This window comes from Harpia harpyja, chromosome 10, assembly GCF_026419915.1.
Source record: "Harpia harpyja isolate bHarHar1 chromosome 10, bHarHar1 primary haplotype, whole genome shotgun sequence".
Lineage (NCBI taxonomy): Eukaryota > Metazoa > Chordata > Aves > Accipitriformes > Accipitridae > Harpia > Harpia harpyja.
Window position 1 is genome coordinate 20,374,881 of NC_068949.1, and position 22,688 is coordinate 20,397,568.

The window sequence follows — 22,688 nt, forward strand, 5'->3', positions numbered from 1 at the left end:
AAACTCAGTTCCATTCTGAAATCCTATGCTCTCTCCACCTGTTGATGATGCATGTGTGAGGGCTTTTATATGCAAGTAACTCCATTTACTTGCTATGTTAATTGGTAGAGATGGGGAAATAGATTCTTCAGATTTGTACATGCTCATGGTAAACAGCTGTTTCTGCAACTCTTAACCTTGAAACTATTCTCTTTGCTGTAAAACACTTGCACTACCTGTCTTTAGCTGTGTGACTGTAAGGAATCCAGTTCTTGTCAAATGAAGAAATGAAAGAATGTGCAGTGAAGATGTAGTCCAGTAGCTTAGAATACTACCAGTATGGTAAAGGAGAGTAATTTGTGCAGGAGCTTAGAATATCCAATGATTTTGCATTTAACACACAGAACAACCTCACCAAAAGAAATGGCAGTCGATAGAGAAGCCCCATAAACTCAAAGGATTTTGGATAAAGGCTAAAAGCCCCTTCAGGAGTGGTGGATTTGTAAACTTCCAGATCCATAAGTGAAGAAATATTGCATTAATCACATTCAGTGTATTCAGAGCTGGTTATTCAAGATTGACCTGTTCATTTAAATAGCATTTCTCTGGTACAAAATTTACTGTTAGATTAGATATCATCATCTCTGTGATTATTTATATGAATATCCAAATATCTGTAAACCTCAAATATTGATTGTTAGAAAGCCTGTAAAGCAAAGCTTTCTTACATGACTGTTTCAGTTTACTCAACTGGTTAATCCCCAGCAGTTCATCAATAACACCATTTATTTGACTTAAAAGCTGCTGGTGTCTCAAAACAATTTTTTATATCTCCCTGTTCCTGGTTCTTCAACAGAAAGACATGTCTGCTCTCTTTTGTATCTTACTTAATAACCTGAAATGAACTAAATAATTTGGATACTATCAACGTTCACAAAACATCATTTTATAAAATGGATGAGTCAAATTAAAACAAATGAACAGAATGTCATTTATTTTAGAAAAGTTTTTAGTTACACCTGACTTGACCATGTGCGTGCCTTGGTTTTTATTTATTGTCTTACATGAATTTAGCTTTTAGAAAGCAAAAAATTAGAAAATTCATTTATTACTGCTACTGCTAACTTCAGTGAGAAATTTTCATGTTTTCAATATGCTCTTAAGTATCATCACAAACAAGAACTATGGTTCATGTGGTGGGTACACTTTTTCTGTTACAGTACCAAAATACTTTTTAATTTAGAGTTTCTATTTCTGCATTATTAATCTTCCTAAAAAAAAAAAAAAGCAGCATGCTGAGCACTTGTGGTTAATGGACAATCTTTAGTAATTTTGCAAGAGTTAGAGCAGTTAAACTAGTAGTCTCAATAAATTTATTTTTAATTAAATAAAATTTACTCCCCTAAATTCAAGCAGTAATTTCAATTACATAGAGTGGCCTTAAACCGTTGTGATTACCTTTAACTCTTATACTGTATTGTATGCTTTTGACCAGCTACTGCAACATTGTTTTGCTCAGGGATGTTTAAAAAACTTATAGAATTAATATATTTTAGCATTTTTTGCAATCTACTTTTAAGGTTTTAATGAAATTTTCAGCATCATTGCTGGTGAACATAAAGACCAAGGATTAATGACAGAATTTGAATTGTTGAACTGAGATAGCAAATTCAGTATATCATTACTAGCTCTGAAATGATAGTATAGGGGAAAAAACCTAACACTTAAAAATTCTGCAAAAGATAAAAGTGTTCTCTGTTTGAGGTGATATGTGTTTATATGAAAAAAATATGGAACTAATTTGACTAGAGGTGTTTCAGTGTGCTTAGCATTATTAACAAATAACTACTGACAAGATGAGAAACTGATAGAGTATAGAGGGCACTACTGTGTTTTTAATATTTGGTGCAATTAGAGAAGAAATTTTGTCCTTCTTTTCCTCATTCCCCCCAGTAAAGAAAAAAGTTTACTCTAACCTATAAATTAAAATTATTCCTGGAATTAGTGACTGAGATATGAGGATTAAAGGAGCATATATTACACAATGGGCAGAAGGGCCATTTCAAACACTGGAATCCAAAGGAAGAAGCAAAACAATGCAAAGATAGAAGCAGTGAGAAGACTAGCAAAGTAGTATGGTTGTGAAAGATAATTATTAGAATAGCTGAAAAATTATTAATTATATTTGAAAAGAACCAGTAAGGCAAAGCAAAATTTTACAGCAGTGAATTAAAAGACTATACACTGCCGAGGATCTATTAGTTTCCCTAAATTGAAATTAAATGTATTTTACTCGATATTTTTTGCTCCTGTGTTTTATGAAATAGAATGGGTTGTGTGGTGTTCAGTTGAAAATTTCTCTCCACTGTTTTCTAATATTTTGCAACAAAACTACAGAGGCTTAGGCAGGGCTCACAGTAAGGGATTTTGCACAGATGTTGGAAAGAGCTTAAAGAGGAGGAAAATGTTTGTGAATAATCATTCATCTATATTTAGACTCTGGCAGAAACACAGGGAGTATTTCATAGAGGAGAGATAAGGTACAATGTTTAATAAATCTGCAAAAATAAAATGTACGAAACAATTCATGTAAATAGTCATTCCTAATGTCTGCTGTCATTTACTTGTATTACTGTAATATGTGGAGACCAACTGATACATTATTGTATCAGGAGCCTCTCCTGTTCTAAGTTCAGGTGAAGGGTGATATTTAGTCTTTGATAACAAAGCTTTGCATCAGCATGATTTCTATGATTTTGTTTAATCTAGGAACCTATTGGTTAGAGTCCTGTGCTGACTGACTGTTATCACCAATAAAATATGGACTTTAATCAACCATACCTTAAGAAATAGAGAAATAGGGAATATGTGTTGATGTAGGTGAATGCTAATTGCAGAACTGCTGGTATATTATCTTATTTTTTAGTACAGTATTTGTTATAGCGTCTGTCATATTACCCAATTGTATTTCTTTCCTAGTACCCAAAGATGCCCACTTCGCTAAGTGTAACTCTTAAAAATATTTTTAACGGAGCTGGTCTGATTAATTTTCCATGTTAATTTCTCAACTTTGTTTAGAAAATAATGCATTTTTATTGTGCTTAAAGTAGTTATAAACAGTTAATTAATAACAGTTAAAATAGTTATATAACAGTTAATTAATTCTACTGCAAAACTGCTACTGCTAACGCTGATAGTGAATCTTTCCCAATTTTTATTCTCTTTGAATGTATTGCCTTAGGCATAATAGTGAAGCATTATTCTTTCTTAGAAATGTTTTCAAAAATAAAGGAGAGCTATTTCCAATACAATTCTGTGAATGGGTAAGATTATTTAGGCACAGTAATACATGGACTTCAGTTCCTTGTGTATTTGTTGAATATCCTTCTTAGCTTTTGAAATCATAGTGATTTTTGTAAGAAGAGAGGGAGTGAGGTTTACTTATATTTATTCCTCAAGCTTTTAAGTAAGGTATTTTCCTGTTTTCCTGCTGAGCTGAGTAAGGTCCTTGCTTCAAAATCACTCCTGGCTACAATAGGGAACATGCTACTCAGTGGGACTAAAGAGTTTGCAGAGTTTGACTGGTAGGTTTCAATATCTCTCTCTCTCTCTTTTTTTTTTTTAAATTTATTTTAGAAAAATGTGAATGTGAAGTATGAAATAAAATACTCTAGCTCCATATGAATTTCCACAGAGAAGTCCATAGGAGTTCATGCAAGCAGAGTAATATGAAAATTATTTAGGACTTTACACAGGAACTGTAAAATCTCTAAGTTTTTTAAATTGGGAATCATAATTTTTTCACAAAAGCAGCATGACATTTACAGATTGGCTGCAGTAGTTCATTAATTGTTTGCTGTAACTGTAGGAAAATATTCTTGCCCTGTGGTCATGTATGCAAGATACAAGTGTTAACAGGTGATGAGTATGCAACAAAAACATCCTCTTGCTGCTAATTTTTAAAGTGTCTGCAGGTCTTGGTTCAAAAGCACAATGAATATAGAAGCAGCATATGAAAAATTAAATAATTCAAAAAAAATCTGTCAATTGTTTGTATAAATGCAGTGTTCAGCAGCTAATGTTAATTGGCATTGCCCAGTTTATTTCATTGGACCTGCATGGATGTATTCCAGGGTAGCAGAATATTTACATGTAAATCGTTGCTGAGGTGTATAGCAATGAAAAATGAGAAGGCGAGTGTACTGAGAAGCAACCAAATTATTTGTGAAAAAGCACTATTTATTTCTATGTGTTTGATTATGAGTACAGATGTAGCTAAGGTTTCCATTTGTCTTTCTGCTCTCAAATGCATTGGAATTTTTATTTCAAGCTATCTAAATTATGCAAATGTGAACTCTGCAAAGACAATACATATTTTGCATAGGCTTTTGATTAAGTATTTTAAGGAGCCTGCTTCTCTTCAGAAATGATGAACAGACTCTTTCAGTCTGAAGTATGCAGTTATATACAGGTAGATATTAAAAATGTGTGATAAATTCCAGTCTAAGTTCCTATTTGTTCTTGGGTTTTGTTTATTTTCAGTAATTCCATCAAGCTAGTGAATCTGTGCTCTATATTTATCAGCACGTGGCTGACAGCAGCTGGGTTCATACATTTGGTAAGTATATTTGAAAATACTTCATTGACTTTTTCTCATGGATCATCTGCTCTCTGAGCTACTTTATTACCTGAAATTGCCTTGCTCTGGATAATCCCTTACCACATCTATAGAGTACAATAAAAAAAAGACATTACAGCTTCCAAAATTTTAAGCTTCTACTCAAAACTAATTCTGAATAGTGAGCAATACCTCATTAACCTCAGCAATAAAATATGAGACTTGGACTGATGCAACTTCTTGAATGATTACAAGTTACCAGTAGGTGGCAATGTTTCCTAAATAACTAGCCGGAGTGCTTCCTGGAAGGGGCTGGCAGAGCTGAAATGATACTGAGGTCCTGGGAAATAAATGGTTGGGCCTGAAGGAAGCACTTTTGTATTTCCACGAGAAGTAGTGGGATTGCTAACATTCCGGGTAGCAATTTTTTAGAGGTTGTTTCCTTCCCTCTTGTTTTTAAGTTTCTTTTTTTTTTTTTTTTTTGGTGTATCTTTCGGTCACTGATAACATGGATTTTTGTAATAGATTTTTATTCCACACTTAAGAATACCTGAAAAATGTAAGATAGTTAGTATAGAAGTACATATGAGCTCATGAATGTGAATATACATATATATGATAGGTATATGTCAATTGTGTATTTTAAACTTTTTACTGATTTGCTTGGCAAATATAATTAAATATGATTAAGTGTTTGTCCTTTAACTACAATTTATGATCAACTTAGAATCAGGAAAATTTCAAGCTGCTAGTAGTAATAAGTTATTCAGGAATGGTTTGACACTAATATTATAATTTAATGATATTGATGTTAGTCCAGAGCAATTTAATTGACTTCACTTGAATTACCTTGAGCTGCATCCAGCTATATAAGATTAAATTCAGAATGTTTATCTTCTTGTTTTACCAGATAGTAATTTTATTTTTACTCTTACTAAGATGCACCAAAATTCTTCATGTTTTCATTTATGATACACTTCTTATTCATGGATGACCACATTTTTACACTCCTCTGGGCAAATATAGCATTTTTATCATAGGAACATTAGTTTTTTCTATTTTTGAACAAAACGTAACAAAAGCTTTATAAAATTACATCAGGACAGAGGGAATGCTATTTTCTAGGGCTTGGATTTTGGTGGTGTTTTGTTTTTCTTTTTTTCTTTTTTTCTTTTCAGCATAAGTTTCTCTGTTCTGCTGTAGGAATCCTCAAACTTCAAACTTTTTGCTGTGGAACAAATTTTAGAAGGCATGCTCCTTTCCCACTGATAAATTTATAACTTTGTCACATACAGTAGCCGACTTCTTGGAAAGTAATAGTATATTGCTAAACTTAACATGTCACAGTGCATTTAATAGCTACGTAATGCTTTAAAACAAAAACATTAACAAGCATAATTGCATTAGGAGTAAGATTCACTCTGAAAAAGTTCTGAACATATTGCTATAAAATGAACTTACCTATCTGCATTAGTAAGTTATATTATTTAGTGGTGAATGGAAAAGATACTTTCCATAAACAGTATGAGTGGCAAGGCTATTCATATTGGCAAAAGAACGGTAATGCTATAATTGGGACAGGGTTAGGTTCTGTATTTGTTCAAAATAAATTACGGGAAAAGATCCAGAGTTTATATTATACGCCAAATTATATATACACACACACACGCATGCACACACATATATCAGTAGAGTTAATATGTTGTACAACTCTATTAATTCATTATGTTTTCTTGCACATTTTAGGTGGAGAACTCAGGGGATCCATGGGAAAATTTCCAAAATAATCAACCGCTAACATATTGGGAATGTGTTTATTTACTGATGGTTACAATGTCCACTGTTGGCTATGGAGATGTTTATGCAAAAACAACCCTTGGTCGCCTTTTCATGGTCTTCTTCATCCTTGGGGGATTGGTAAAAACTATTATTATTATTATTATTATTATTTATTATTATTATTATTCCACCTACCTTAATACTTGATCCTGTATATCTCAATGCTGTAATTAAAGAAATAATAATATCTAATTTAGTGAATTAAAATTAATTATAAAACTTTTAAATATGTTTAATACACCCCATTTTTTTTCTATAGATAAATATTTGGCAGAGCTTGTCAAATTAGTCCAGTTTAGTAGAGTCAGAATTTTTCTAATCCATTTAAATGAGTAATGCACGTGAATACATAAATGAAGTGACTTAATATTTCAACTTATAATGTTATTTGTAGTCCTTTACTTTTTAGTGACTGACTGTAGTGTATTTTTTTGAGGCTGCTATTGATACTTAAAGGCACTTTGCGGTTTCAGAAGTCCTACCCACCCTTCTGTGTTCCTTCCCAGAATTCCAACAAACACTGTGGCTTTGGACTGCCTTAAAGAGCAGCTTGCCTGATCCAGATGATGGCAAACCACATTCTCTTTAATTTCAAACATCCTTTCATGTCATGTAGTGCAATTTTAACTCACAATTTATCACATGGCCATAACCAGTATCCTTTTATATCAGCAAATTCTTGTGTTCTTTGTCCTGTATGTACATAGCACCAAAGTTGCTAATTGTCTTGTGTCAACTTTTCTATTATTTATCAGTGTCAGTAATATTATAGGACCTGTTGCAATGTTATTGTCTAAACTAGCAAAATTTATTTTAATGTTTACATGGTGCAAGGTAAGTGGTTTAGGGATGACTCACAATATGTATTGTGCACATACATATATATGTATATTGTTACTTTACTCTCATATATTGATTTCACATATACATACATCTTGCAGAGGTGATATGTATATAACTAATGTGAATGCCGTATGAGAGACACACAGAGATACATATATATGAGTATATATATGAGCATAAATATATGCATTCCCATCTATGTTTGTTGACATACGAAGACAAAGACCATGTCAACTGGCAGTAGCTCTTCGAAGTATCCAGCCACAAGGAAGATGTTTGTTGGACAAAACATGGCAGAATAATTTTTATTTTCTCCTCAAAACCTTTTTTCTATCATGTGTTATTCCAATCCTTTTAAAAACACAAACTTCTGGAAAAGTTCTTTTTGGGGGCGGGGGGGTGTAACCTTTTTGTTTTTTGGCAGGGGGAATAACCCCTGACTCCATCTTGTTTTTGTCTTCTTTTGAATTCTAATAATGGAGGAAAAAAGTCTGTCTTTTCAAATAGAAATGTAACAGTAATGATAATACTTGGTTTTGTTTTTTGCAGTGGATCTTGGATAGGTTTTTTCCCCTCCCCTCTTCAGGAAGAATTAGACATAACTGTGTTTTATGATTAGATACCAGTTTGGATTAATTTTGTTCTTGTTTTGTTTTGTGTGCCTGTTTTTCCTCTTTTGACCATTTTCTTAATTTAAAAGGTGTGCACCTTCTCCGAGACCAACTTTTATATTGAGCCCTCTTGTTTTGTTTGATAAGAACTTTTACATTTTTTAAATTTTCTTTTTAAACAACTTCATAGATCTAATTCTTTTGCATTTTCAGATCTTAAAGATATATATCTTCTGAAAATATTCATCATCCCCCTTTCTTTGGCCTCTCTTTTTAGTCTTTTCTTCTGTCTCCTATCTTCTTCTTAGGCCATGTTTGCCAGCTACGTCCCTGAAATCATAGAGTTAATAGGAAACCGCAAGAAATATGGTGGTTCCTATAGTGCGGTTAGTGGAAGAAAGTAAGTATCCCAAGAGGCTCTGCTGCCTCTGCTGCAGTAGAACACTCTCTGCATGCCATTTTCTTTTTTTTTTTTTGTGTTTTTGTTTCATGCATGTAGGCAATGTTTGCTCGCTACGTGCCAGAAATTGCTGCTCTCATCCTTAATCGGAAGAAATACGGCGGGACTTTTAACTCAACTCGAGGCAGAAAGTAAGTCAAAAAAGACCAGGTGTGGTTGTGTGACTTTAAAGAGCCCCTGAAGGTGGTAATAGCTGACTCACAGCTTGTGAGGCTGTATTCCTTGACATCAGATGTTACCACTGGAGAGTTGTCACACTATAATTAGAGACCTGGGCTATGCTATGGTACAAGTCACAATATTTTGTCCCTGCTTCAAGAGAACCTGGATACCAGTAAGACTACACTGATGTATCTTGTAAAAAATGCTGCTATTGCATTTGCAGTTAGCTTCTGGAACAATGTTGACTTGTCACTTCACAGTTTTGGGCATCAGATTATCATATGGTCATGTCTTCACTAAGTGACAATGGTAATTCACATGATTTTCAAACAACTCAGTTCTTTAGAAAACTTGGGTTTACTGGAGTGCAAAATATGAGATTTATGTTGATGGGTTATTCCATTAGACTGACTATGTCAGAAGTCTGACAGTGCTGTTTCTCATTGTTCAAACAGCAGATTCAGATCTCATGCAGCTCCTTTTGACTTCATATGAATATTGCAAACACTCATGATTTTAGGATCTATGACCAGGGATTTTAAAGTGATTTGCTTCCACACGCGTATAAAACCTATCTTAAGAAGAACAAGTAGTAGCTTTAGTATCAATATCATATGAAAAAACCCCAAACCTGTAAAAAATACTGGTTTTACCTGGTAGCAAAAGTTAAATTTTATTGGACCACGTAAGCTCATTTAATATCTATTGAAAGCCTGCTTGTTTTCCTGACCAAGTTAAAACCAGCTCTTTCTGGCATTCCCAGCATCTAGACCTGCTGGGATATAACCTTTAATGAACTAGAGGTACTTGGTGATATAGTAGTTTCTCCTCTGTATCACCTTTAGTGTTGCCATCTTTTGTTTCATTACATATCATTGTGACATTCACTGGTAGAGAAATATTTGTCCTAAAAGACTAGTGATATAGAATCCTTTCCATATAACATAAAGAAGGTACTGCAAGCAACGAATCTAATTAATTGTCCCTCTCCTTACTTTAAGAAGATATGTTTTTTACTTTATTCCTTTCAAATCATCACCTATGCATCATTTTATAAATGTGGATTATGGTTTTATCAAGTTGTTTCTCCTCTCTGTGGAGCAGAAAGACTGTAAATGTCCCACAGAGCTAATTCTAGAGTACTGTTTTACATCACTGGGTAAATAAATCAAAGTTTTTTCTTTGGTTATAGCTTATACTACTGTATGTTCAATAATACTCAAGCAATTAGATGACACAATTGAAAGCTTCACTGCTTTCATTTTTTTAGATACTCTTAAGTATCCAAATATTTTTTTTCTTTACTGTAAACACTAATGTTGGAAACTTGCATCATAATTCACTTATCCAGATTAACAAAATGCCTTAATTTATTTCTTAGATAGAGTAGAATCATTAATTTCCCAAAATGTTTATTTGTGACAGAGGCCTACTCAGTTTCGTATTTGTATTTGTACTTGGTTTCTCAAAGAGAGAAGTTTTTCAAACACAGAACTTACACCTCTGGTCGCCCTGAAGCTAAACTCTAGCCCAATCGCACCCTAACCAACAGTCAAAAGCCACTTTTACCCATAAACTAAAACATTCTCTTAACTTAGTATAGGCGATAGAAAAGTTCTCCCGGCGCGATAGAGACTACTTGTACCGTAAGGGAAAGATGAAATAATAATGAAAACCCAAGCAACATACAGCAAAGATAAACCCTTGTACCTCTTGCATCATGATTTAGCAAGAACAACCAGGCAAAACGAATTTAAACTTGCTGTTTTTGAGGCTCCAAAGGAGTTATAGCAGAGGAGAATATGGTTAAAAACTATTTTGCATACAGAGTTTTCGTCTCTCCCCTTCTACATTGTCACTAGTACCCAGCATTGCTCAGATGTCTCTAAACTTGGACCTGATCTTCAGTCAGAACCCCACATCCTGAAAAGCTCAACTCCAGATTACAGGCTTCTGCTAGCTTTGGGGCGTGCTTAATTTTATTTTTTTCACCCTTTCTTTCTGTCTTTCTTTATATGCGCTACCAGTTTGTTTTTAGCTCACTCTGTTGTCAGTGCTTTCTCTGCTGATCTCTACTGCCCGTATAACTTGTTGTTTGAAACTGAGCTCTGTCATCAGCATACAAACTGTTCGATTTACTTTATGCATTGTTTTCTGGTTCAATTATTAGTTACTAAGTAGTTTAAAGATGTCCTTTGCTCATGTGGGTCTTTCATCAGAGAATCTAAGCTTGGGAACTGCACAGTAAAAAGCCATTAGCACCCCTTGTTTGATGTTGCTTTTGCAGTCAGTAGAACAAGATTGATGAAATGTTATGTTTGGCCAAAATTTAAGTTTTCATTTGGAATTCAGTGTTGAGAGAATGGATTGTCAGAACCAATAAGTTTTCCTTTGCTTGGGATATGGGCATGTGGTAGTAATTAGCAATATAAGGTCTTTAGCTGAGCAACCAAGCATAGATTCTGGCAGTAAACATAATGAGAAACTACAGTTCTATTCCTAACAGCAGAAAGTTTCCAGATAAAATTAAATACATGTACAAAATTAAAGCAGCTAAATTTTGTTGAAAGATGTAGTTTCAGCTCTTAAAATAGCAAATGTTTATAGTTTTTAATTTTCTCCAAAATAGATAAATACATGGAATCTGCTTTGTAGCATTTATATGTATTTTTATACATGTTGCCTCATGAACTATGTCTGTGGAATAACATGCTTCTTTATGGTTATTAAACATTTAGGTGGGAAGTTAAAATTAACATATGATTATGTATGTTTTGAGGATTGCACTACATCGCTTTAATACTAAGGAGAGCCTTGCTATAGAATTGTAACTAAAGAAACAGCTAGAATGTATGCATAAAAATTATTTCTAAAAACTCCACTTACTAAAAAAGAGAAACAACCAACACACCAGCAAGTTTGATCACATTTCATTTTGCTTTTCAGCCAATAAAGTCCTCAAAGGACTCATAAACTATATAGGAAACATTTTGCACTATAAAGATGCTCACTTCTCTCTTAGATGAGACACATACATACAGAGTTTGGAAACAGAAGTAGTTTGTAGGCAGTATGCAATTATCACTGGTTAAAATTTACTAGATACTAGGTAGTTTTGTTACAAAAGTCCATGGGGAATTTTAAATTTAATTTATAATCTCTGCTTTATAATATATTCCTGTAATGAGACTTCTAAAGTCTCATAGAACACAAAGCAGGAATTTTATTATAGTCTTTGATTGAAGTTTCACCTGTTAAATAAACAACAGTGCTCACTGTTGCATATATACCAAAATGCATACCAATATATCTATACAAAATGTGACCGAGACCAAACATACACATTTAATGACAAATAGGGTAATGACTGTGGCAAAATTACAACCTAGTACAAAAAAAATTAAGATGTTACCAAAAAAAGGTAACAATCCTTGTCTTGAATTCCAGATTTGTAAGCAAGGAGATCTGTTCTATAGGTAATGAGATTACTGCTAAACAGCTGTTTTGCTGCTGTTTACAGATCAACACATCAGAAGACTCTGTAATGTTTTTACTATGTGCCCTGATACACCAGAAGATCATCAGTAGACAAGAAAAACTGGCTTTCTTAGTTTATTTGTACTCAGAACAAACCATTGTTTCTTGCTATAGTACCGCTATAAATACAAATGATACAGAGAAAACCAGACTGTAGTTACAAAGACAGAAAATAGTTGATATTATATATATATATAACTAAGATGTAACTGGGAAATAAAATTCAGGCATGAGAAACAACCAGAACTGTAAAGAATACTATTTTTTAATAATGCTAAGAGGTATCTTAGGATAACAGTGATGTGGCCACTTCCAATATTTTCCACATTGAGTCCTACATAGTTTTTCTGTTCTTTCACATGAGCAATTCAGTCACTACCGTTTCTCCTTCCTGTGTACACTCCCCTGGATGAGTTCTGTAGTACATGATTTTACGTTTTGGGAAATACTTTTTGCAAAGGAGGTATTGCACATAATATTCTTTACATATTAGCCAGCATTCTGCTGATTTCTACAGAAGTAGGTAACAATGTAACTTACTTTCTCTGTAGAACAATTGGCATATTTTTGTTATTAATAAACTAGTAACTACCCGTCAGAGTTTTTGTGAGATTTAAGAGTCAAGCTTATGCTTTCTGAAGATGAGAAATGCTTTTAAAATGCAAAATAGACAAATTTATAATGAAAGTTTCATTAATTGTTTCATCAACAGGCATTATGTCATCACACTGAAAAACATCTGCAATATTATATAGGACATCTTACTAAAACATTGTGGAACTTACTAGATCACTAAGAAATAACTGATGAAAGCATATACTTGAAGGAAGTTATATTCAAGTAATTTCATAAAGTAAATTAGTGACAAACTAGTATCATTATGAACAGATAAAATAATTTGTAATGACAAAATACTGGATACAAATGCTGGAGATAAAAGCTAGATGTTACATATAGTTGGGTGGAGAATGAAAAATGTCTGACCTTTTATTACAGTATTATAAAAAGTCTATAGATTAGACTTTAGTTTAGAAAATAACATATAATTTTATATATATTAGCAGGGGAAGTTTTATGCTTTTTTGTTTCTTTGACTTTTTTTCATCAGTTACAAACTGAAATGGTATATAGCTTAAGTATTAATGGTATTTCCTCTTAGCCGTTTTTCTTAATAATTTTGAGACCAGCAGCTGGTTCCCTACACCCTATCTACGTTTAGCTCTTTTCTTTCTAAGGCTTTCAATTTGACTGACTCCGTTTAGGCTCTCTCTGTAACCTATCTGTAGAACTCATGAGTTAGTATTCAAGGGATCATTTTAAAGGGATATTTTTAAATTGGAGTACCATAGAAGGATGAAAAGGTATCTGCCACTGTCACCATAGCTGATAGACTATTGCTTTTAGAATGTAGCAATAAGACTACAGGTTAGTTCATGCATGCATACCTCTAGAAGGCTGGAAAAGGCAGTGATGACTTTGGCTTTGGATGACTTTCTGAAGTGCTCCAACTAACATCTTAACTATAAAGTTTAAGCTTTAAGTCTTACAAGACAGGGGTTTTCTTCAAAAAAATTCTTGGTTTTGGATAAGTAGAATTCTACTGTTGCACTCTTTTTGTGATATTTGGAACTTACATATTCAGTCCCAGCCAAAATAGGATTTACAAGATAATCTGTTTTATTTCTTTTAAGAAAAAACAAAACAAAACAAAACCAAAAAACCAAGGTTTGTTTATTTATTTATAAAGTTCATATTACTCGGCTTTGGTTTGAGATTTGGTAAAAGGTGCAGATTTGTTTTACCTCTACAAATCTATTATTAACCTTTTATTCTGCATGTACTAATTTACCTGAGAATCAAGATTATTCTTACGCAGTTGTTTCATTTCTGTATTCATGTATTCATATGATCAGACTGGATTTTAAGTCTGTGAAATATATTCCAGTTGAAGACATTAGCTTATTGTAAATCAGCCTGCACAAAGCTCTAGAAAGCATATGGAAAGAACATTTGTAAACTGATGGACTGAAAGAGAGACTGGATAACTTAATGATATTTTTCAGACTTTACAGTGAATTATTGACTTTTAATTCCATGGACTAAATTAATTTTGCCTTTTTCATGCAAAACTGATATCAAATCCAATGGAAACTCTTTATGAAGGCAGCAAGCAGAACACAGCTTCACACAAATAGATATTGGCAGAGAGAGGGATTATTATTATTTTATATACATGTATGTGTATATATAAACTGCTTATTTTGTCCCAGTAGTAAATATTTATGCTAAACTTTGTTAAATTTTCAAAAGATTTTAAAAAAATTACCCAGAGGCATTACCGTAGCTAATATATAAGATTAAAAATTGTATTCTAATGAAATCACAGTTCTTTACTGTATAAGCTATTAAAACCTCTTGTTTCTCTTCTCTCATGATCTGCTCTGCTTCCCAGAGATTTCTTCAGATTTCTTAAATTTACAAGCCATAAATTAGCAAATCATCAACATATCAACAGGAATAATCATCTGTTAGAGATTCCTTCCAGAAGGAAACATGGGATTCAATAACTAAACTTCACAGAGAAAAATAAAAACTGTAGACAGATAGATATGGTAAACAGAAAGACAAACAGATAATTTAAGTTGACAGGCCATCTTGGACTCATTAGACATTTGAATTTGATTAAAAATTAGAAAAAAAATTTTTAAGGCTTATCCATATACTTTGGCAAAGGTCCATTTGCTGCAGTAATGAGAGGCATAGCTCCAAAGAAAGTGACATTAGATTATTATATTAAATAATTTGATACAATATGTAAGATATTATTTTCCAGTGGGATGAGAATGTAATAAGAGAATGTGACATGGATTGCATTATGATCCCCAGGGGTGTCTCTATTTCCCATCTGCTAGCCATTCTTCTAATCCCACTGTTTCAAATGAAATCTCAGTGATAAAGAAAATCTGATGAGTGTTAAATAGACTGACAGATAGAACTAATAGGACAAACTTTATTTTTTTTCAATTTTGCATGCTTATTAAACTGTATCCATTCTTATGAAAGCAAGAAAGGAAATGTGGGAAGTGACATATAACAATATTATGACTTAAAAAAATGTGTATTCTATGTCTCAAATCATGTTTCATTCCTACAGGAACAGCACTAATTCTGTATTTCTGGTTAAAATTGTAAAAAGTTCAACTTTTCCTTCTCTCTGCCTAAACTTTAAAAAAAACTTTTGGGTTTGGCATCAAAATAACAGTTGTTGCTGTCCAAATTTTGACCCAAGAAAGACTGAATCTGGTTTATAAATCTGCTGTTCTACCATATGCTACAAAATACGCAGGCCATGACTTTAAGTGTGGACATTCCAGAGAATGCAATGTGAGATGGCAGAAGTGGTGAATTGATCAGCAAGTTTTAGTGATTTATGACTTTTTCTTTTCATTCAGGCTCTGTTGCAGAAAACTAGTCATGACATTTTGGGGTGATTTCTATGGAAAGAAATGCATTGGCTCTGGTCATGAATGAAATGCTCAAAAATCTTAAAGCCTTTGCTAACTCCTGCATTGCTTACAAAGGGTATAATTATTTTTTGATTCATTGAGCATTTAAAAAATGCATAAGGCAATTTGAAAATGAGTAATGGTGGGAACATAGAAAGCAATTTCTTTAAGGGAAAATATTTTCAGTTGATTTCAAGTAATAACAGGGTGTCTTGTGTGTGTGTGATATCTGCTGCACAAAATATTACAAGAAGGAAGCCCAGGGTTTGGAGGGACTAGAACAGGACTGTTTGTAACTGAGATGCTAATTCTGGAGGTGTGGTTTACTCCTGCATTTTACTGTAAGCTTTCTAGTGTGGACTCCTTGTGCATGGCATAGCATTTAACAGTTTTTACTTCTATTTATACTGAATTATTCACTTATTTCTTACGGTGATATAGCTGTGTTGTGTCTAAATGTTGTGGTATTTTTTATGAAAGCAGAAATACTCTAGATAATATTACCATCAAGATTGAATGAAAGGATGAATATTCATCCTTTACTTTAAGCTACAGTTGGAAGCCTCTTAACCAGTCCAGACCCTGGAAGAAACAAATCACTGTGCTTTCTTCTTATTATTGTAGTTTCAGAGGTATGCATCAAGCAAAGAATATTAACTTTTATTTCTTAACTTGCTTTATAGACAAGCATTGGACAATTCCTTAGGTCATAAAAATGTAAGATAAACTCATTTAGCTGTAACTGAGCAAGGAAGTTGAAATAAACAAATTGCTCACAGTGAATCACTTACGATAGCATGCTATTGCAAAAAGACTTAGATGCAAGCTCTAATGCACAGTTTAAACAAAGGAGTGTGCTATTTATCCAGGATTAAAGTATCTGAAATGCACTCTATCGGCCTGTTGTCTAGTAGAAATCTCACTTAGGTGGGCATGAAATATTTGAGGGCCTGTGTAAATGAATTCTTCTGTACTACTTCTATGTACTTCGGAAACAATTTCTAATATTTAAAGGTTGCCAGTGACACACCACCAATATTCACTGAGCAAGACTGAAACCTGGATTTGTATAAATGCACTTGATATAGTTTCATAGCTGTAATAATTCACAACTAATTAGCGTGTTGTGTGTGTCTGTATGTTTGTCACACATTACCAATTTTATGTTTAGGAGAATTTGAAATGATTCCTTCCTGATTCTTAATTTTACATACTTATATTGGTCACAAAGCAAACTAGTATCTGCATCAGATGTAACTTTCAAATGCCTGACATTAATGTTTTCCCATTTATGTTAATCTAATGTATGATCCAGTGCTGTTCCACTGATCTGTACTGTATACCATATACTGAATGTAGCTCTGAGTGTTTTCTGGTATTAACTAATTCCTTTTTCTTTACTCACAATGTAAGAGAGATTCCAAAGAGCGTGGAACCTGTTGGAAATAACAGATAGTTTCTGTTGGAATCAATCACAGCAGCTTCAGTACAGGCTGCACGAGTTCACTCTGGTTCCTAAATAGTTGGCAGCTGAAGCTATCAGGTCCAATTTACAGAAATTAAAGGTACCTCAGACGTGTTCTCACATACTGCAATCACATCTCCAGGCACAGTGTAGTCATATTCTTTTATACATTTAATGTTGATACATATTTGAAAGTCAGTGCTTTTGGCTTCTCAGTAACTTCAACACTTTTTAAATTTTTAATCCTTCAGGAGTAAAGAGAATAATGAAAATCTACTTTCTAACAAACAGTTGGAAGGAGAACAAATGTTAAAATAAAGTTGCTGGGATGTTACACACTTGACAGACAATTTGCTATATCCTTGAATATTTTTTACTTGTCTCCTTTCTACTAGAAGATTTCTAGAGCCTGATTGGAGAATCAGAGTGAGAAAATAGCTTATAATGGAATTTTTTTTTTTAAATATCATGTCTTGATTTCAGAGTATTTATGCTCTGTCTTCATAGATATGAATAACTAATGCAAAAAGGCAAGTTTGAGAGTAACACTTTTTAGTTTCATACCTCTTAGAGTTATTTTTTAAAAACCGACCTGGTGTGTCTTTTTTTGGTCCAGAAGTGTCCGTTCTAGATGACTGGTTCTCAGTCTTTGCTTTTGTCATATATGCAATATGTAGGCAAGTTTTTTTAATGGTTAAAATATTATATTGTTCTGGCTCACTATACACATTGGGTAAATAAGTGGTCCTTAGAGGACCATCCTTGGGTTCAAGTCTTCTGTGAAAAAAGAGAAAAATGTGAAATCATGACTGTGCAGCACCTATTACTCCATCTGTGTTAATATGAGAGAGGAGTTTATATTAAAATAAGGCATGTGTTTAACCGAATAAGAGAGAGTGACACATAAGCACATGCATAAAGTGTTCACTTAATTGAACTTGAGTAATGTTAGGTAAATCATGAAAAGCACAAGCAGCTGGAAATGTATTGTAAACCGGTATATTTAAAGAATGCATACCACGAATACAAGAAGACTGAATATACGGTCTCTGTTGACATTTATTGACTTTTCTTAATAAGAAAAAGTGACTGAGACGGATCCTTTGTTGAGGAAAACCAGTTAGACTTTACAAGAACCTGTTTACTTCAACGACAGCAGCCTGCTACTGGTATATGAAGAAAGAATTTAGATGGTCGATAGACGAATGCATGATCAGAACACTAAGCAGAAAGACCATAAAGAGAATTGAGCATATGTATTTGGTATAAATATTATAGTTTTATAGAGACATCTAGATCAATATGCACCACACTTCATTTAGTTACTTGACAAGTGAACACCATGTATTCAACTGAATGCTGAACAGAATTTTGTATTTATTATCTTTGATTTATTATGACAGACTAGTTAGAGTGAGCTTTTTCAAGTTCTTTATACTTGTTCCAATAAAATGGATATCATTTCTTTCAAAATAAACAGGCAAAAGATTTCCCTTTCGTATTGTGTCCTCTGAAGGAAGAACCATGCAAAGATCCTTTTTGAAGAATCCTATTCACAGTGGATCTGTTTTCATTTACAGTGCTTTTTACATGGATTAAGTGTATGTTCTCAATTATGTCAGAATTCTAGATGTTTTAGCTTTTGCTTATTTCATTTTTTTTCTTCCTGAAACTGTTTGTGTCTGTGGTAGCTTTGGACCTTTTATCACCATTGTTGTTTACTTTATAAGAAGCCAGTGTATCTTTAGCAAATGTATCAATATGTCAATACTTGAGTGGAAAAAAATTAGGTACTGTAGAGAATTTCAACTGTGTAGAATCACAGTTGAAACCCACCGTAGTAGAACTGTACTAATTTTTCATATTTGTTTACTGAAATTAATTTTGAGAATGATAAGCACATGTGGGAGAGAATGTGTTAGTCTGGCTTTATTGGTTGATAGAATATGGCTCCTGGTAAGCTTTTGATTCTCTGTAAAAGATTCTTTTTGCAGCATCACAATCATGTAATATGGATTCCCATTGATATATTAAACCAGTTTCACCTCTGATACATGATAACAATGACAGCTATTACTTAACAGAAACCTTAGTCCTCCTGAATACTTATCAGCAATAAAAATGTCTAAATTCCTGAATCGTGGTTTTCAGTATTGTGAGGGAATTTCTAAGTGTTGTTTTTAAGGAATTAAAAAAAAAAAAAAAAAAAAAAAGGAAATCATAATAAGTTAGCTGAATACTGTATTACTTTTGAGGTTTTTCATAAACAAAATCTTAATGCAGAGGTTAGACATTTTTGTTGACCCAAAATTATTAATACAATATTTTCCTACCAACCAACTCTAGCTCAAAGCAAAAGATATCCAATATGTTGGCTTTACTTAAAGTCTTGCTGCATGGAAAAAAAGGGTGGTACATGGGCAGGGAATGGTTATTGGAACAGAGGAAGTTATAAATCTTCAGATCATATACAGGACAGATTGGAACAATATAAGCTCTCCAAGTTTTCTTAAATAATGTACCTAATAACTCTCTCTGGGCAAGTAGGAAATCTGTTTTCAATTCTTCTACTTCTAAGCAAAAATATAATTTATGTTAAAAAGAGATTTTTTGTGGGAGTTTTCAACCAAAAATTAATGCAAGTATCTCATCAGAAAATATTGTTTGAAAACCAGGAGGTTTTGTTGCAATCACTTTTGTTTGCAAACAAAATATATGTTTTGTTCAATCACTCAGGACGCTGTCTTGCACTATATAAGAACAGCAAAGAAGAGAAGAATAGATCATGTCCAGCCCCAAATCAGAGTGCTAAAATGAAACCATGGTGCAGGTGCCTTCTGACACTTCCAAAACAATCAGTCCTGATGCTCAAATGCAAGAGTATTTGACAGCCAAATGTTTTATTTTCACTGGAGCAGATTGCTATGAAACCCTACTGAATGAGAATCATAACAGGATTGAATTATTGTACCAAATGCATCTGCTTTTAGTGGGAGGTTTGGGGAGTAGATAATCTCTGGAGGTCTTTTCCAACCTGAATTATCTTGTAATCTTATGATCCTATGAAAATTTCTTCTGCAGTAGAGTAATTTGAGTTGCACACTCTATCTGGCTTGTAGTTTTTCTCTTCAGTTTACCCATATTTTTAAAATGTGGACTCTAATTAATGACAGAAAAGAACCCATATGAAGTGAAATCTCCCAGGAAGGAAACAAATTTTCTGCACAGGAATGCAGTGTAGCGCAAGAGCATTCAGGAAGAGACCCTGCTAAAGCTAACAGCACATATCTGTACAAAGCAGTTGCCTACAAGAAGAAATTATTTCTATTATTAAAAATAATGCATCAACTATGCAAATGGAAAGTTCAATTTCTTAATTAGTAATAGATGGAAACATTTGAAGAAAATAATACCCATAGTTTAAAATTAGTCATCTTAGAAAATGTATACAGACAGTATAAGGAATACAAATGAATATTTTTAGCTGCTATTTGTCATTTTCTTGGGCCTTTTTGGTTTTTGATGCTAGATGGGTTTACACTCTGGAAAATAGCTAGAACTTCCCAATATGTTAGTGTAATGTAGTGTATCAAACACAGCCTGTTCAGAATTTAGATGTAGTAAATGTTCTTGAGGTTTTCCATTTACATTGATATATTGGATGGAGATTCATCCATTTGGTGGGGAGTGAATCTTAGTGCTTGAAATCATATTTTACCTTAATGTGTTGAAGGTTGTTATCCTGACCTAACTGTGGGTGCAGTAACACATGCACACACAGTGCTGGCAGGTCAGGCAATTGACCACTAGGGAAACTGAGGAAGAGTGCTTCTGCAGGGGGTATGTAGGCATGGTTTTATCCAGTACAGAGGCTGCTGCAAACTCTGCCAAGCTGCAAAGGTCCCAGAGGAAACCTCTTAAGGACCCCTTGCACCAAAAAAGGATGAGCTAATATATTTTATATCTTGTTTTCTGACATTGTGCTTACTACCTCATAAAACAGGAAAGCTCTAACTCAGGGATTTTTGTGTTTTTAAGTGTTTACAGTCCGAGAACTCAGTGCTCTGTACACTTACTGCACCAAAAACCTAGGTTAAAATTGAAGCCAAAGTAGACACTCTGGATAGCTAGTTTAGCAATACAAGTTCATAGTATTGGGTCTGCTGTTAAATACAAACCAGCCTGATCAGAGTCTCATATAAACGTATATTCCTTGCCTGTTAAAAAGAATGAAACCATTGAATTTTTTGACTGCTGCTATTTCCAAAATTACATCTGAGTCCTGATGGTGTCACTAGGAACTCATGCAACATGCAAAAGGAGTTTATCATATTTCTAAATAAAGCTTTAAAACTCCATGCGATGCTATTTATAAAAGTGGTAACAGTAGAGCAATATCATAAGGTATGCTGAACTGGTATAATAGTTTATTGTGTTTTGCTTTTCTAGTCACCATCTGAACCACTGCAAAAGTAACAGTACATGATGGTGATATTATTCACTGCATGATGCATATTACGGATTTATTCTTTGTTCTGCATAATTATTCCTTTTCCAATGAGTTCTATGCACTTTTTCCACATATTTAATCAAGCATCAAATTATGAAGCAAGAACAGACTCCTATTATAGCCCATTACATAAGTAATCATTGCTGCCACCTATTATTTGTTGTTTCCAGCCAATGAGGTTTCTGCATTACTGAGTTTTCCACACAACAATTATGAAGTAGGTGAGACCCTTGGAATTACTTTGCTTCACATGTGGCAGTTCAAGTGCCAAATAAGTTTGTGGATTTGTGTGTTTGTAGCATTTGTGCATAAGCTATATAACTGTAATGAAGCTGACTTTCTGTTAGTTCAGGAATTCTATCTATACCACCTTGTCCCTCTTCCTGACTTCTGTGAGCAATGTGGTTATTGGAAGTATTAGCAATAGGCATACCAAAATCACCATCTGTCTTAAACCCATGACAGTAATGGAAGCTGGGCTTGAGTTTATTCGCTGAAGGAAGTTGTGAGACAATGTAGGATGTTCTTTACAATAATAAAGGAGCAAAGATCCCTTAAGTCAGGAAGACTGCAATTTCCTAGGCCTTCTCTTCAGCCTCTCAGAATTTCAGATGTAGAATTCAAGAATGTGTATGTAGGTATATATTGTGCTTCCATCTTACATGGCTGGATACATCTCGTAATGGAAATGTGGAGCAGTAGAAACCTTTGTGACATCACAGTCTGTGCAAACTTTGATTTTCTAGGCAATCTGTTGCAATGGTGCAATAATGATTTCTTATTGTGAAGTACTCTCCTTGTAGGAGTTATAGTAGGAAAAACATTTCTTGTTTACTGCTTATGGCCTATAATTGGCAAGCTTTGCACTGCCTTCATTGGCATAAGTGTCTGTTTTCAACCATGGAAAAATATTGAATCAATCATTTTAGGGAGATTTGCTGTCTCATTATGTCATAAACCAAAAATTTAAACAGTAGATCTCAGCAGAGGAGGTAAAGATGTGAAGAAAGGTGTGTAAAATAAAGAAATATGACTTTGAAAGGGACTGGTTAATACAGTGTATAAACATATGTATAAATGATGCCACTTACTGTTAAATGTGTAATACAACTTGGCCAAATGGTTTGTTAATAGTAGTCTTTGCAGGTGAGAGTGTAT

The 22,688-nt window shown here is 33.6% G+C and overlaps 1 protein-coding gene across 43 annotated transcripts in view; it reads left to right on the forward strand.

The window, feature by feature from the left end:
* The window catches only part of KCNMA1 (potassium calcium-activated channel subfamily M alpha 1), a 526,550-nt gene that overhangs the window by 346,752 nt on the left and 157,110 nt on the right, over window positions 1-22,688 (forward strand). For 23 of the 43 annotated variants that reach the window (XM_052800261.1, XM_052800260.1, XM_052800262.1 and 20 more), the window contains 3 exons: window positions 4,522-4,597; window positions 6,344-6,514; window positions 8,390-8,481. In XM_052800261.1, coding sequence (XP_052656221.1) covers window positions 4,522-4,597; window positions 6,344-6,514; window positions 8,390-8,481 — 339 coding nt within the window. Of the gene's footprint in view, window positions 1-4,521; window positions 4,598-6,343; window positions 6,515-8,198; window positions 8,291-8,389; window positions 8,482-22,688 lie in introns of all 43 variants that reach the window. The other 20 variants (XM_052800249.1, XM_052800251.1, XM_052800252.1 and 17 more) reach the window with 2 other exon arrangements.